Here is a 17,044-nt window from a genome sequence, read left to right as displayed (position 1 = left end):
GTAACGAAGCTCTTTAAGAGCAAAGAGAGAGTTGTTCTAAAAGCTAAAAAGCTCTATGCCCGCATTCTCCACCAAAAAATCTGTCACGGGTTACTTAGATTTACCTATGCCCGTGACAGGGGAAGCCACCCCACGCCCCCCCCCGGGGCCCGGAAAGGAGGGGGAAAAGGGGAGTGGGATAAAACAGCGACAATCTAAGGAGGAAAAACTTATTTTACTAAATATGATATCGAAATACAAGATAACACAATATAATATAATTAAGGCTAACAAAATTGAACGAAACAGAGAGAGAGAGTCTCCGAAAACCGAGAGGCCTACTGTGAACTCTAGGCGACACGGCTGGAACGCTTCCCACTCTCCGAGAAGTTCGAGAGAAGAAGGAGGGCACTCCAGCCTGGGAACGAGATTATATAGAGTCCTGGTCCCGTGACTTATTGTTACTCCTGTTGTTCTCTGGGATATGTAGTCTTCTTCTGTGGACTGCACATTCAACAGAAGTATCCATACTTGACATGATGTTATGATGTGGAATACTGATAGCAAAATTACAAAATTACAGAACCATGACAAATGGCCACAGTTGGTGTGGGGCTGCCCAAGGCCTTTGGGTCTTCTCCCAGGCCCACAGCACTGTGCATTTGGGTCTCCAGACCAGGAACACCCAGCATAGACCTGAGAGACAGCAGCAACACAGCCAACAATCAGAGCTAAGTGCAGTTATTCACCAGTCCTGTTCAAAGCCCTCTGTTATTTTAGCCGGCCGTAGCAACAGCTATAATTAGGCACTCTTAACACAGCACAGTGCTTTTCAGAAATCAAGGCCCTTTCCTCCTCCACAAGAGCCGTGTCAAGGGGCAGCTTCCACAAGTGCTGGCTGCTGACCCCTCTCTGACATGACTTGATCGTTTGCAGTTATTGATCTCAGCTCTTTTTTCTCCTAAGCCACCTGCCAGGTAATAAAAATCTGCATCAGAATGCAAGGCACACAGGGTGCTGAGAGCCAGCAGCAACATTTGTCTTACAGACCTGGAAACCTGGCAGTGTCGATAGGGGCCAGTTATCACAGCGCTGTGTGATCTTTCTGCTGAGGCTGTAAATAACTTCCATCAGCATCCGAATAGGGACAGAGAGAATCTGCCACATTAACTACAGAAGCGAAGTGCTGCTTTGTCAATGGCAGAAGACACTGTTAAGCAACATAAACAGCGTTGACAAGATCTCTAAAGACTCCCTGAGTTTAAAAGGGAAGGTTTAGGATGCTGAACTTTTGATGCACCATCATTAATCGAGCCTTGCCTTTCTTCTGAATGTGTTTGTATGCATGCCCAATGCAAGCATTTCAAAATGTTTTAATTGAGTCCTATAAGGGTACATGACATTTCACTCCTAGTCTCACTCAGATGGCAAAATTCTGGATCCTTTTGCTCTCCAAAGCACCTCCATATGCCAGTGGAAACAAACAGATCCACTGTTTGAGATAAAAGCATGTGGGCGCTACAGGGATCTGCCTCTTTTCCTACTTACTCTTTCCTCCAGTGTGCAACCCCAGCAAGTGCTTTACATGGCTTTGTACCTGCATTAAACCCCACCTTCCAAAAGCCCACATTGTGCCAATTTTACACTGAAAAGTCAGTGTAGTAAGCCAGCATAATGATGTAATAAAAGTGATGAAGAACTAGAGTTAGTGCCAATGCTTTTGCCAAAGAAGGCTTACAGATCTGACTGACTGCTTTTCCTATTCCCATTCCAGATCTCTAGCCCTGAATGAGCTAAAGTAAGCTGCAAGAGAAGACAGATTCAGTAAAAATTAGGCAGAAAAATAAGGGGGGGGGAAGGAGAGAAATATAGGCAAACTCACAACAGCTGTTCTTCAGCGTGGCACACAGATTTACACAGATTCAAAGTGTGGAAACCAAAGCAAAACAAAGCGAAGGTCCATGCTTACAGAAGAAACTAGTTAGTCTGGGTCTTTGAGGGACAAACTAGACCATACATTTTACAAGGAAAACCCAAACTCCAAATGCATTTTGCTAATCCTCAGACCTTCAAAGATCTTTCCTGCAGTTCTGCCTGTCTCATCACCTGGAGTCTATTAAACATTGTTCACTGAAGAAACTATTCGTCATGAGGGTGAAATTTGCTGAATTTACTAGTGTTTTATGAATCTACAAGAACCACAATCTAGAAGACACATCAGGACACATTTGATCCCATTTTGCTACCTTATATAAATCAGCTGTAAGCTCAAAGGTGGAATGGTTTTGTACAGTCTCTTCATTTTCAGCAAGATACATTGAAAGTAAGCCTGGAATATGAACGTATTTTTATGCCAAGTGTATTGGCTAGCTTTGGGAACTGATAACACACGTACCAGACTTCCATTTCATCTCAATTTCTTTTATAGATAGTGATTAAAGCCTGTTGTAGTTAAAGGGGTTTCTGAATGCACATATAGAATGATTCAGTGGTTTCGCTCAAGTTTTTGGATGACAGTGGTCCATTCTAATACCACTAAGCTCAGGAGGGATGGGGCAGGGGAAGAGGGAAGTAAACTTATATTTAATCTCCATGAGTAACTATCTCTCAGTAATTGTCAATGAAGTATCCCTGGTGGTGTAGACACAGAAGTTGACAAGACAGTGGGCTTTTTCCTTATTAATACATTCAGATCTAGAGGACCTTTTCTTGCTATCCCAATCTAGTCCCTTTAATAAACAGTAAATTATCTGTTTAGAAATAATCTTTGCTTCAGTCTAGTTGTTTAAAGCATTGCATCAGGAGACATATTACTCATCTTCTTACTTCAGATAGATCTACGATGCACAGATAAATGGATGGTCATATATTTAAGGAAGATTTTAAATGCATTTTTTAGTAGATGTCAAAAAGGATAGCATTTTATAACCAAAAAATGAACACTGGAAAAAAACAGAAGCAGACATGCTGAGAAAAGTCCAGTCTGCTGTTTTTGTAGATCACAGAATAATTTGACATAGGTTAGGAAATTTCTTTTAACCACTGTCTGTGCCGCCCTTAAACCTTAATGGAGTACAAAGATTACCTTCCAAAACTTAGGACCGCATATTACTTAAGCTTTTCTGGCCAAGTTTTTTCCCCTTTTCTTCAACGTGATTAGAAATATGAAAAGATTTGAACCACTGGAGCTAAGGACTGAGTTCTCCTTTACACAAAAGTAAAATGAGGCAGAACTCCAAAGAGAACACATCTCCAAAACTGAATAGATTGCACCAAACAATCCTTATCTTGAGGTTATGTTTTCCTACTGAAAAACAATAAAAAAACTCACTTATCTAACAATTTCAAATGGGTAGCTTATGAGATCCAGCACTTTGGGGCCACAGAATATATATATTTTTTAAATGAACTGAATTTATGAAAGTACTTACATTGCATCATTACTCTCAGAGCTAAAATCCTTAACTTAGAATAGAGACTTGAAGCCAGATTTGCTCCTAAAAGCAAGATTTTTCTGGGGAATGTAGTTATTAGTTATCTCCCTGGAAAGTTGCAACTCAGAAAACTTCACTCAATTGCAGCCCTTTCCTGGAAGAAATTAAGCTCCTTATTCATTTTCTTATTTGACTGGAAATTGTCATATCTGAAATTATTCTTCAGAGCCTGCCCAGGAAGGCCACAATGGTAATGGTGCAAAGCCAGGCTGGAATGAGCGCAGCTAAGGCTGCACCCCAGCTCTTCTTTCCATTGTCTCTCTTTAGGGAGATTCAAAACTAATTCTCCAAAATGAGCATTGCAGACACCTGCTTAAATGGAAGGCACCCAAAGCTCTGCCTCTTGAAGCTGTGATATCATGCAGGAAGGAACCCTCAAGACATCAAGGACTCAAGTCCCTGCCCTGTCCTCCACAGAACCTAAGAGGGGTATCTTTTCTGTATTCTGTTACAGAGGCATGCAATGCCAGTTTTTTTAGTCAAGAATCCTCCCACCATCATCCCCATTGGGAAAAATAAAATAAAATAAAATAAAATAAAATAAAATAAAATAAAATAAAATAAAATAAAATAAAATAAAATATAAAAAAATCACATATAGCATTAGTGGAGGCCTCTCCACCAAGTACCCAATCCAGAACCAGTAGAAGCAAAAAAAGCACCTTCTCTCCTAGACTTTTTACTCAGATGTAGCAAAGGAGTTTCCTACAGCCTGTCACCTAATGCAGAACTCAGCAATGATGAAGTAACACAAATCAGTATCACCCAAGGATTCTACCTTGTTTATCATACAAGATCTACAAATTCTGCAAATTTAGACCGATTTCAGTAACTGCATCTTCAAAAGCCAAGATGGTACACATACTACACTGTCACATTGTTGCATGACCTCTAACACCCATTGTATTTCAAATTATTTTCCAGCATTACTAATGCTGAAGAGCACATATTTTCAAGTTCTCATTCCCTTTTTCTTTTGAGATACTTTGATGACTCATATTACAAAGTCTTATTACAACACAAGTATGATTCTGCTCTATCAACACTTGCGTTCAAACTGGATCCCCAGTGAATTAAAAGTCATATACTTCACATACAGCTGCAGAGCCTGATACAGCTCCTCTACTGAAAACTGAGTCACTTCCAGATGAGACTTGAAGCCAAGACAGTTTTAGAAGACTCGCTCAGTCTTCTGTGCACACACACACAACCAGACACAAAGCTCTCCCAGTTTCAGCACTATTCTTTTTATAGGCATTTTATAAAATCATTGAGCTTTGGTTTTTTTTAAGTGACATTTCTGACACCAGCAGCCAAGAAAAAAAAATAAAACTGAAGTTAAAGCTGTTGTTCTACATTTAATGTGCTGCATTGTGAGGCAACACGGGTCACACATCTGCATCTGTCACTTTGAAATGCGTCTGGCAGGTCTTGACAAAAAACAAAGATCAATAAGGTAAAAGGCATAGCTGGACATTACAAGCAGTGCTGGCCATCACCGCCTGGTCCCCAGGCTGACAACACTTGTGCACTCTGTGAAATGTCCTAAGTTGCAACAAAGCCTCCTATGCAAGCATGGTTTTTGTTTTAGTTTGGTTTTCTGTCTTTGTTCACTTTTCAAAGCTCATTCTAACATGGTTTCATAACCAAAAAAATAAAAAAGATAAAGTTTCTTGTTTTGTATAATTTGGCTTCCTCAGATTTGCTAATTCTGCTGAATTCTCCTAGTAACTGCCTCACTATGTAGCACGCAGCAGAGGTCTGATACCTTCCCTACTGAGACAAGTAGCATTGCCTTCTCCTTTGGGCTCTCCATACTCTTCCAAATTATTCTGATTGATATAGACCTCGATCCATGCTAATTATGCAGAGCTTCCCTTATAAAGTGTAGTTGCCATAGGAACAGTACCGGGTGAACAGGTGCGTGGAAAGCTGTGATATATTAAATGACAGCTACCCTCTGCCACTGCGATGCAGATTGCCATTCTCAGGGTTTATTTATAGCAGGTAGTAATTAATCTGTATGAATCTCATTTCATTGAGAAGGAAAAAACAAAAACGCACAGAATCATTAGCAAGATTCCTAATTACATCCATACCTTTGATTCTCAGAATTTTGTTGCCATCAGACAACCCTAACACAGAACTACTGGATTATTATTTGTGTGGAGCTGTCATTATGAGAAACTCTAAGCTGTCGCCTGTAACAAATACCTTCTTACAGCTACCACATTAAAACTTGCATTAGAGTTGCTGCAATGGAGCAACAAAATAGTTTTTACCCTTTAAAAAAGTAAAGAAACAAAAAGGAGATATAAGCTTTAGTTGGCTTTTAAATGGAGGCTCCTAATTCTGGAATGGGAATCAAGTGTACAGAAACCTGAATTTAGCCCAGACACCAACTGTTTCTGTGCCTGAAGCAAGCCCCTTAACCTCCGTTTCTCAGTCACTGTCTCTCAGGTGTTAGGTGAACTAAGAGCAAACAGTCTGAAAGCACTTCAAAGATGAAAAAACGACTCGTTATGCTATGAAAGGGATAAGCACTGTAATTTAAATGACTGCATGAAGTAGACTTATCTACCAGGCATACCAGGCATGACTCAGCCTGGTGTCTTAGAGCTGCTTGCGTAAAGTAGATAAGCTTGAGAAGACAAAACTAAACTACATTTTCTGTGGCTGATGAGAACAATGATTCTCATAGCGAGGCAATACTAGCACCAGGTAGAGTACGTGGATCTTGCCTGTGTCTCAGTTTTCATCCTCTTGCTTTCTTATTATTATGTTTATGATCACAGTTAGCAGCAAACACTCCAAGAAAATAGAAGTGATAGAAAATGATCACATTCTCAAAACACTCTTCTAAAAGTTTTGTCAGTACACATCTCAGATGAAAACATACAGTGATTCCCAGTCGCTGTTAGGGATGCCATTGGAAACATTCTTACAGGCAAGTGTTAGAATCACAGCAGTGTTATGGGATACCCTGCAGAACATTATTCTAGAAATCATGCAAAGGATCCACATCAAGATTTAATTTCAGCTACATTCCAAAACAGCATTTCGTTCGTGGTTCACCAGGTTCATATTAGAACCCTGTAGGCAACAGGTAAACTTGCAGTTCTAAGATAAAGCAAAAAATCACAATGATGTAGCAATTACTCATTTCTTGAATAGACCCAGTTAAATCACAGCATGAAAAATGAAGGCTACATTGGTATATGCCTAACCTGCTGGGAAATCCTCCCATGATAAAATCCTTCTTGAGAATATAAATATTTCACAGAAATGGGTTACACATGGTCTGAACCCTGATATTAATCACTGCCTACTCAGACCATGACCTAGTTTTTAAGCTAAGCACATTCCACCTTTGCAACAGGCTCTACCAAGCTTAGTTCTGATGCTGGATAATACAGGGCAATAGAGAGAACATAACTCCTGCTATTGAGAAACTAAATCCCCTTTTACTGAGTCTTATACTAGACCTGCCTATATTTGATCAAATCCAAGAGATCTGATGAACATGAATTGAAATTCATTAGCAGTGTTTCCACATCATTATAGAAAATGAGGTCTCAGAACAATGGAAATGAGTTACTCTTGCAGACGAGACTGTTTCCACATCCAGGCTTGCGTGCTAAAGCTTTCTTCCAACTGGCCAGGAAGACCCACACCATTCTTAGTCTCAAGCAGATATTGCCCTGTTAGACCAGGCACAGCTGGAGAATGGGATGCTGTAACTTTAACTGCTGCTTGTATCCAGCATGAGTCAGGGACACTGAGCAGCCTGCAGACAGTTTATATGTGCTTTGTACCAGTTAAAATGTTGCTAAACTGGGCAAACCCAAACAGATTTCATCCTACTTCACGCAGCAAGAGAGGCCTGAGTATTAATGCAAAACTTTAGTTGGCAGGATATCAAACCTGAACCTCTCAAATCAGCTCATTGCTCAAAAATCCCCATTCAGGCCAATTTTTTTCCTAAGTGTTCCCTGCCTAATTAAAGATCCCAGCCTAATTCACAGGTCAGAATTCCTCATGTTTTCCTACATCTGCCACAGGCCTCAAAAAATGAAAGAACACAGAGGCCAGCTTGGCAATTGGGAGCTCACATCTACCGGTGTCATGGTTTAATAATTTTGTAATTTTTGCTATCAGTATTCCACATCATAACATCATATAAAGCATGAATAATTTTACTGAATCTGCAACTTATCAGAAGAAGACTACATCTCCCAGGGAACAACACGATAGGTCACGGGACCTGGACTCTATATTAACTCTGTCGCAGAACAGACTGACGTCTTTCGAGTTCTGGCGTTCAGGGCAGTGTGTGGGAGCCTTCAGCCGTTCGCCTAGATTCACAGTAGGCCTCTCGGTTACGGGACTCATTCTCTCTCCTATTTTGCTTGATTCGTTAGCTCAATTTCAATTATATTGTATTATATTGTGTTATCCTGTATTTCGATATAGTATTTAGTAAATAAGTGTGCCTCCTTAGATCGTTGCCGCTGTTTTCTTTTCCTAATTAATTTTTTTCCTTTCGGCCTAGGGCCCCTCCGGGGCCTACGGCCCCCTGTCACGGACGCAGGTGGATTTTTAGTTCAAACCGTGACAGATTTTGGTGGAGAATGCGGGCAAATTGAGTTGCTGTTTTTCTGTGTTTTCTTCTGTTGCTCTTTTAGCTTTTAACAGAGCTACGAGTTTTTTTCCCTGTTAAGGAGCTATCTCGTGTTTGGGATTCTGCACCTGCGAGCTTGACCTTGAAAGTCCAGGCGGACTGCCAATACTCCGGTATATTTTATAAACACTGCTGAGCTTTGTTTTCTTTTACTTTTTTCTCTCTATTGGAGGAAAAAAGATGTTTTCTCTACTAAATTTGTTTTACCAGGGACTGTGTGCCATTGGTTCCTTTTTTGAGACGCTCCGAACATATTGGGCCATGTTTAAGCTAGCCACTTTTCCTTATGGAGCTATACAATTGTATAATGGATTGAAAGCATGGTTAGCAATGCTCACTTCGTATCTGTATACAGCTCCAGAGGGAGCAACTAATGCAACTAATTATACAGAAATGGTGATTTTTAAGCGTGCTCCTCTTTCTTTCTATGAATCCTTTATGCAGTTTTTGAATGATCAGTGGGTCACACTCTTAATCTCCCTGATCTTACTGTTGATTATTGTAATAATCTCACTCAGTATCTGGATTTATAACATCCGGAGGAAGTCTTCCCTAGAACCAGAGAATACTGAGTGGCAGGGAGTGTGGAGAGGTTTTGAAGAGATTCTCAAAGGACAGACATCTTCAGTGTTATGGAGCTTCACTCCTGAACACTTGAAGAATCCTGAGAGTTTGATTGCATATTTGAGGCAGGAATGTTGTGGCTCAGGCAGATCTCAGGAGGCACAAATGATTTTGGGCCTAGCTAATGCTTATCGGGCCTTAGTCAATACCATTCCTGAGAGGGAAGTTTTAGAAGCTGAGAGAGAGAGTCTCAGGGCCGAGAAGGAGAGTCTTAGAGCTGAGGCAGAAAAACTTTGGACTGAGAAGGTAGAGAGAGAAAAAGCTTTTGAAGCTGAGAGAAAAGATCTCCTGTACCAACGAGACTCAATCTGGTACGAGAGAGAGAGTCTTAGAGCTGACGCAGCAAAACTTTGGGATGAGAAGGTAGAGAGAGAAAAAGTTTTTGAAGCTGAGAGAAAAGATCTCCTGTACCAACGAGACTCAATCTGGTACGAGAAAGAGAATCTTAGAGCTGACGCAGCAAAACTTTGGGATGAGAAAAGCTCCCTGCAATCCCAACTCAACACTCTCCAGTCCGAGCACGGCGCCCTCCGGTCCGAGCACAACACTCTCCAGTCCGAGCACAGCGCCCTCCGGTCCGAGTACAACACTCTCCAGACTGAGCGCGATGCCCTCCGGACCGAGCACAATGCCCTCCAGACCGAGCACAACACTCTTCAGTCCAAGTATGACGCCGTCCAGTCTGAGTGCGGCACCCTCCAGGCCAAGTATGATGCCTTCCAATCCAACTGCGACACCCTCCGGTCCGAGCATGACACTCTCCAGACTGAGCGCGATGCCCTCCGGTCCGAGCACGACACTCTCCAGTCCGAGTACAGCGCCCTCCGGTCCGAGCATGACACTCTCCAGACTGAGCGCGATGCCCTCCGGTCCGAGCACAACACTCTCCAGTCCGAGCACAGCGCCCTCCGGTCCGAGTACAACACTCTCCAGACTGAGCGCGATGCCCTCCGGACCGAGCACAATGCCCTCCAGACCGAGCACAACACTCTTCAGTCCAAGTATGACGCCGTCCAGTCTGAGTGCGGCACCCTCCAGGCCAAGTATGATGCCTTCCAATCCAACTGCGACACCCTCCGGTCCGAGCATGACACTCTCCAGACTGAGCGCGATGCCCTCCGGTCCGAGCACGACACTCTCCAGTCCGAGTACAGCGCCCTCCGGTCCGAGCATGACACTCTCCAGACTGAGCGCGATGCCCTCCGGTCCGAGCACGACACTCTCCAGTCCGAGCACAGCGCCCTCCGGTCCGAGCATGACACTCTCCAGACTGAGCGCGATGCCCTCCGGTCCGAGCACGACACTCTCCAGTCCGAGCACAGCGCCCTCCGGTCCAAGTATGACACTCTCCAGTCCAAACACAAAGACCTCCAGTCCGGGTACGACAATCTCCGGGCAGCGCGCAGCGCCCTCCTGTGTAAGCACAACGCTCTCCAGTCTGAGCACGACGCCCTCCAGTCTAGTTATAACGTCCTCAGGGCAGAATGCGACACCCTCAAGTCTGAACCGTATGTACTCCAACTTAACCAACCACCGGGGGCACCAGATACAATGTTGGTTGCCCCTGTAAGAGGGCGAAAAACAAAACGAGTTTCAACTCAGATAGAGAAAATGCAGAAGGAGTTAGAAGAGCGGAGGGAGTTAGGAGAGCAGGACTCAGGAGAGCAGGGGGACTCAGGAGAGCAGGGGGACTCAGGAGGTCAGGGGGACTCAGGAGAGCAGGGGGACTCAGGAGGTCAGGGGGACTCAGGAGAGCAGGAGGAGTCAGAAGACCAGAGGAAGTCGGCGGAGCAGAGGTTGTTAGAGCAGTATAAGATGTTAGAGGAGGAGAAGAAGTCAGAGGAGCAGAGAAAGTTAGGAGAGAGAAAGTTAGGAGAGAGGAAGAAGGAGGAAGGTCGCCTGGAGGAAATAACACAAGCGTCAGAGTCAGGGTCAGAGTCAGACGAGGAGCCAAAAGCTAAATTTTCTTTACGAGAATTTCTCGAGTCCAAACTTATAGATGGGGCAGCCTCATCAACACAGCTGCCAACATTAACACCTGGGACTCCTGATAGAGCAAAAGGTGAGCAAAGTATTACGACCATTATTGATCGATCTTTTAAACTGAGTGAAATTCGAGATCTGAGAAAGGATTTCACACGTCAGCCAAAAGAAAATATGGTCACTTGGTTACTTCGCTGCTGGGACAATGGTGCCAATAGTGCGTGGCTCGATGGCAGTGAAGCTCGCCAACTGGGTAGCATTTCCAGGGACTCACGTGTGGACAGAGGTATAGGCACATGCCAAAATCGGTCCTACACCCTCTGGAAGCGGATGTTGATAGCGGTAAGAGATAGATTCCCCTTTAAACGGGACTTGGAGCCTGAGAAAAAGAAATGGACTGATATGGAGAAAGGTATCCAATTTTTGAGAGAAAGGGCTCTGGTGGAAATGCTCTACAGCCCCCAGTTCAATCGTAACAATCCAAACCAATTACATGATCCTGAAGCAGTCCACGTTCCACGACAAATGTGGCGTGACTTTACAAAGGCAGCTCCAGAAAAGCATGCCAGTGCACTTGCATTGGTATATGGCAAAGGGGAAAGAAAGCCCCTTGTAAATGAGCTAATTAGCAGACTTCAGGAGCTTGAATTATTTATAAGCGCTACAGAAGTTAAGCTTTATACTTCAGCCATTGTCCAAATGGGAAAAAAAATAGTGGAAAGGTTAGACAAAGTGGAGGAAACACAAAGTGATATTATTGACAAATTGGCTAATGTGCCTGATGTAGATGAATCCACGGTGGTACCAGATGATGGAAACCAGGATTTCCACGATCGCCTATTGAGAGAGCTAAACAACATGAGTTCCTCTCGACCTGTATCATCGAAAATCTCAACCATAAAAAAGAGACGTCCTCGTATTCAAGCAAATGACAACGATAAGACACCTCGTATTCAAGCAAACGACAATGATAAGACCATACGTTTTGCTTTGTTGTATTTCTTGAGTAATCATGGGGAGGATATAAAGAAGTGGTATAACTCATCCACTTCTGCACTTCAGGCACGAGTGAAAGAATTACAATCCAAAACAACCACCAAGGTGAACTCTTCCAAACGGGGGAGAGTTCCAGTTGCTGCAAGTCAACGAGGTAAACAATAGAGGGGCCCTGCCCCCAGCCAGGGGGGGGAAACGGACAACAGAGTATACTGGACTGTGTGGATTAAGTGGCCTGGCACATCTCAACCACAGAAATATAAAGCCTTGGTGGACACTGGTGCACAATGCACCCTAATGCCCTCAAGTCACCAAGGGACACAACCAATTTATATCCATGGAGTGACTGGGGGTTCCCAAGAATTGACTATGTTGGAGGCCGAAATAAGCCTCACTGGTAAAAACTGGCGAATGCACCCTATTGTGACTGGTCCAGAGGCTCCATGTATACTGGGAATCGATTACCTTAGGATGGGATATTTCAAGGATCCCAAGGGGTATCGATGGGCCTTTGGGATAGCTGCTGTAAACACAAATGGTGTTAAGCAGCTGTCAACTTTACCTGGTCTGTCAGATGATCCTTCTGCTGTGGGGTTGCTCCAGGTAAAAGACCAAGAGGTACCAATTGCCACCAAAGTGGTTCACAGACGGCAGTACCGCACCAATAGGGACTCATTGCTCCCCATTCAAAAGCTAATTCGCCAATTAGAAAATCAGGGAGTGATTAGCAAAACGCACTCGCCTTTTAACAGCCCCATATGGCCAGTGCGTAAAACCAGTGGGGAATGGAGGCTGACGGTAGATTACCGTGGCCTGAATGAAGTCACACCTCCATTAAGTGCTGCTGTACCAGACATGCTAGAACTCCAGTATGAATTGGAGTCAAAAGAAGCTAGGTGGTATGCCACCATTGATATTGCTAATGCCTTCTTTTCCATCCCATTGGCTGCAAAATGTAGGCCACAGTTTGCTTTTACCTGGAGAGGTATTCAGTATACCTGGAACCGTTTACCCCAGGGGTGGAAGCACAGCCCAACAATTTGCCATGGATTGATCCAAGCTGTTTTGGAACAGGGTAATGCTCCTGAGCACTTGCAGTATATTGATGACATTGTGGTGTGGGGCCATACAGCAGCAGAGGTTTCCAAGAAAGGGAAACAGATAATCCAAATTCTTTTGAAAGCTGGTTTTGCCATTAAGCGCAGCAAGGTGAAGGGGCCTGCCCAGGAAATCCAGTTCTTAGGCATAAAATGGCAAGATGGACGTCGTCACATCCCAGCAGATGTGATTGACAAAATCACTGCTATGTCTCCGCCCACAAATAAAACAGAGACCCAATCTTTTCTGGGAGTAGTGGGCTTTTGGAGAATGCATGTCCCAAACTACAGCCACATAGTGAGCCCTCTCTATCAGGTAACACGGAAGAAGAATAATTTCTCATGGGGTCCTGAGCAGCAGCAGGCTTTTGAGCAGATAAAACAAGAAATAGCCCGTGCCGTGGCCTTGGGGCCAGTACGGACGGGACAGGATGTGAAGAACATCCTCTACACTGCTGCTGGAGAGAAAGGTCCCACCTGGAGTTTGTGGCAAAGAGCCTCAGGAGAGACCCGAGGCCGACCCCTAGGATTTTGGAGTCGAGCATATAAAGGGTCTGAGGAGCGCTACACTCCAACTGAGAAGGAGATCTTAGCCGTGTATGAGGGGGTTCGGGCTGCTTCTGAAGTAGTTGGGACAGAGGTTCAGCTTCTTCTAGCACCTCGCTTGCCAGTAATAAACTGGATGTTTAAAGGACAGGTTCCCTCCACCCATCATGCTACTGATGCCACTTGGAGTAAGTGGATTTCATTAATTACTCAACGAGCTCGAATGGGAAAACTCAGCCGTCCTGGAATTCTAGAAGTGATCATGGACTGGCCTGAGAGTAAAAAAATTGAAACACCACCTACAGAAGAGGTATCACGTGCTAAAGAGGCACCACCATACAATGAGCTACCAGAAAACGAAAAGAAATTTGCCCTATTCACAGACGGATCATGTCGTATTGTAGGGAAGCATCGCAGATGGAAAGCTGCTGTATGGAGCCCCACACGACAAGTTGCAGAGGCCACCGAAGGTAAAGGAGAATCAAGTCAATTCGCAGAGGTAAAGGCTGTTCAGCTGGCTTTAGATGTGGCTGAACGGGAGAGGTGGCCAATGCTTCATCTTTATACTGATTCATGGATGGTGGCAAATGCCTTATGGGGGTGGTTGCAACAGTGGGAAAATGATAATTGGCAACGAAAGGGTAAACCTGTTTGGGCTGCTGAACTGTGGAAAGACATTGCTGCCCGAATAAGGAACATTGTTGTAAAGGTGCGCCATGTAGATGCTCATGTGCCTAAAAGTAAGGCTACTGAAGAACATAAAAATAACCATCAGGTTGATCGAGCTGCCAAAATTGAGGTGGCTCAAATAGACTTGGACTGGCAGAACAAGGGTGAATTATTCCTAGCTCGGTGGGCCCATGAGACTTCAGGTCATCAAGGAAGGGATGCAACATATAAGTGGGCCAGAGACCGAGGGGTGGACTTAACTATGGACGCTATTGCTCAAGTTATTCATGATTGTGAAACATGCGCCATAATTAAACAAGCCAAGAGGATGAAACCTATTTGGGGGGAAGGGCGATGGCAAAAGTATAAATATGGAGAGGCATGGCAGGTTGATTATATCACCTTGCCACGATCTCGCAATGGTAAGCGTTATGTACTCACCATGGTGGAGGCAACCACTGGGTGGCTCGAAACATACGCAGTACCCCATGCTACCGCCCGAAACACCATATTAGGGTTGGAAAAGCAAATCCTGTGGCGGCATGGCACTCCGGAAAGAATTGAATCAGATAATGGGACCCATTTTAAAAATTCCCTTGTAACCACTTGGGCCAAAAATCATGGCATTGAGTGGATTTACCATATTCCCTATCATGCACCAGCTTCTGGTAAGATTGAACGATTCAATGGGTTATTGAAAACTATGTTGAAAGCAATGGGTGGCGGAACGTATAAAATTGGGAGAACCATTTAGCAGAAGCCACCTGGTTGGTCAACACTCGAGGATCTAGTAATCGTAATGGTCCTAACCAATCCAGCTCCCTACGTACCGTGGAGGGAGATAAGGTTCCTGTAGTACACATAAAGAGTGTGTTGGGAAAAACAGTTTGGGTCCTTCCAGCGTCTGGAAAGGGCAAACCTCTCCGGGGTACTGTCTTTGCCCAGGGACCTGGGTGCACATGGTGGGTGATGGACAAAAATGGGAATGTTCAATGTGTACCACAAGGGAATTTGATGTTGGGGGAGTGCAGCCAATGATTTTCCTGTAGATATATAGGTAGAGTCTCAGAAAATATTTCAATTGGTTACAGAATAGTTCAATTAGGTATAGGACTTAAGATAGAGTGGATCAATGTTAAGGAAACACTTTTCTCTATATACCTTAATTAGGCATTCTGTAAGCAAGTTTTCCATCTGGGCTCTATATCCTGCACTGGCCATGCATGTGTAGAGCACACATGGAAAGAAGTATAAGTCAAAAGGAAATCTGCTGTGGTGGCTGGGAAAGGATGAGTGCACCTTGATGTGGGGGACGCCCTACCAGCGCTGCCTTTCCCCTCTACCGCTGACATGTTTTCCTTTTTCTGGCAGTTTTGCCATTTTCTCAAAATTAATAAATAGTAAATTAGGTTATAGAGTTTTGTTCTCAACTTAGGGATTTGTATGGAATAAATATAGATTGTTGAGAAAAAATAAGGTTGCTGATTATTCACAATTATACATATGAGTGTGTATGTATGTATAAATATAATGTAATGATGTAGAATAAGGGGTGGAATGTCATGGTTTAATAATTTTGTAATTTTTGCTATCAGTATTCCACATCATAACATCATATAAAGCATGAATAATTTTACTGAATCTGCAACTTATCAGAAGAAGACTACATCTCCCAGGGAACAACACGATAGGTCACGGGACCTGGACTCTATATTAACTCTGTCGCAGAACAGACTGACGTCTTTCGAGTTCTGGCGTTCAGGGGAGTGTGTGGGAGCCTTCAGCCGTTCGCCTAGATTCACAGTAGGCCTCTCGGTTACGGGACTCATTCTCTCTCCTATTTTGCTTGATTCGTTAGCTCAATTTCAATTATATTGTATTATATTGTGTTATCCTGTATTTCGATATAGTATTTAGTAAATAAGTGTGCCTCCTTAGATCGTTGCCGCTGTTTTCTTTTCCTAATTAATTTTTTTCCTTTCGGCCTAGGGCCCCTCCGGGGCCTACGGCCCCCTGTCACGGACGCAGGTGGATTTTTAGTTCAAACCGTGACAACTGGATGTTAACATGTAACCTCACAAGTTTCATCAGTTCCTTCAAAATCACTTCTTTTATCCCCAGTACCTGAATTGTCAGCTAGGAGAAGCTGCTGATAGCTTCTGAAGCTTACTGCATTACGTACTTGGTCTTCAAAACCAAAACCACATGGAGAACTGACCTTTGTAAACATGCTTTTTTCACTGTCTCTTCCGGATGCTGCTCCTTTGCTTACTGCACCTCACCATGGAGTCTAGTCCCAGTCAGACTGCAGCTTCCCCCAGTAGGACCTCTTTCATTTTTAATCACACAACCACAGAACAGCAATAGTTCATAATGTAGTATATATCAGAGTTATGATCAATCAAGGACATGGGCAAGAAAAGCACTGAATGGAAAGAGAAAATACTTCATTCTCCCCACCTCTCGCTAAGAGATGTTGGGAGGAAAAAAAAAAAAAAGACAAATTCTTTTACACCCAGGAGCTTGTCTTCTTTTTCCTTCCAACTCTACCCATTAGTTTAATAAAAGACAGTACTTGCTTTGCCTAATAATTATTAGGTCTAATGTCAAGAGAGTTAAGGTCTTAGTTAAACTCTATTTAAGCAGGATTTTAAATTTAAGCATGCAAACTTAGCACTCTTTACTGTGAGAGATCCCTTGTGTGCCTGTGTAAAAGAAGAAGGTGGACTGTATGGGTCACTGCTAGAACTCATTTAGAAATAGCAACCTGGATTATTTTTTTCTCCTCTCCCTTAGCAAAACCAGAAATATTAAAATGCAACACATGATTTCCACTAAGGCATTGGTTTTTACATGAAGCATATCAAGTACTCCATTTTGAACGCCTCTTCAGGGTCTCCCTTCTAAAGAAGCATCATGCAGTTCTAAGCTAAGGACCATACAACAGCCCTCTTCTGCAAATTCACATTCAGCTT

The 17,044-nt window shown here is 43.5% G+C and overlaps 1 protein-coding gene across 1 annotated transcript; it reads left to right on the top strand.

Moving 5' to 3' along the window:
• Nucleotides 1-7,591: 7,591 nt before the first annotated feature.
• LOC146759836 (uncharacterized) lies at nucleotides 7,592-16,006 on the top strand. Its single transcript, XM_085509691.1, has 2 exons — nucleotides 7,592-10,477; nucleotides 10,514-16,006. The coding sequence occupies exons 1-2, from the start codon at nucleotides 8,335-8,337 to the stop codon at nucleotides 11,920-11,922; spliced, it is 3,552 nt and encodes a 1,183-aa protein (XP_085365817.1). The 5' UTR covers nucleotides 7,592-8,334; the 3' UTR covers nucleotides 11,923-16,006.
• Nucleotides 16,007-17,044: the final 1,038 nt, after the last annotated feature.

This window comes from Coturnix japonica, chromosome 9 (genome assembly GCF_054131305.1).
Source record: "Coturnix japonica strain WE chromosome 9, WE-NBRP24, whole genome shotgun sequence".
NCBI classification, from domain to species: Eukaryota; Metazoa; Chordata; class Aves; order Galliformes; family Phasianidae; genus Coturnix; species Coturnix japonica.
The sequence above is the reverse complement of the archived record's forward strand: the minus strand, read 5'-3'. Positions and strand labels throughout refer to the sequence as shown.

Bases quoted from the DNA above. Each gene is read 5' to 3' on its own strand.
- LOC146759836 (XM_085509691.1), top strand. From the start codon at position 8,335: ATGTTTTCTCTACTAAATTTGTTTTACCAGGGACTGTGTGCCATTGGT. The intron at 10,478-10,513 runs GTCAGGGGGACT...GGGACTCAGGAG, and splicing joins AGAGCAGGGGGACTCAGGAG to GTCAGGGGGACTCAGGAGAG.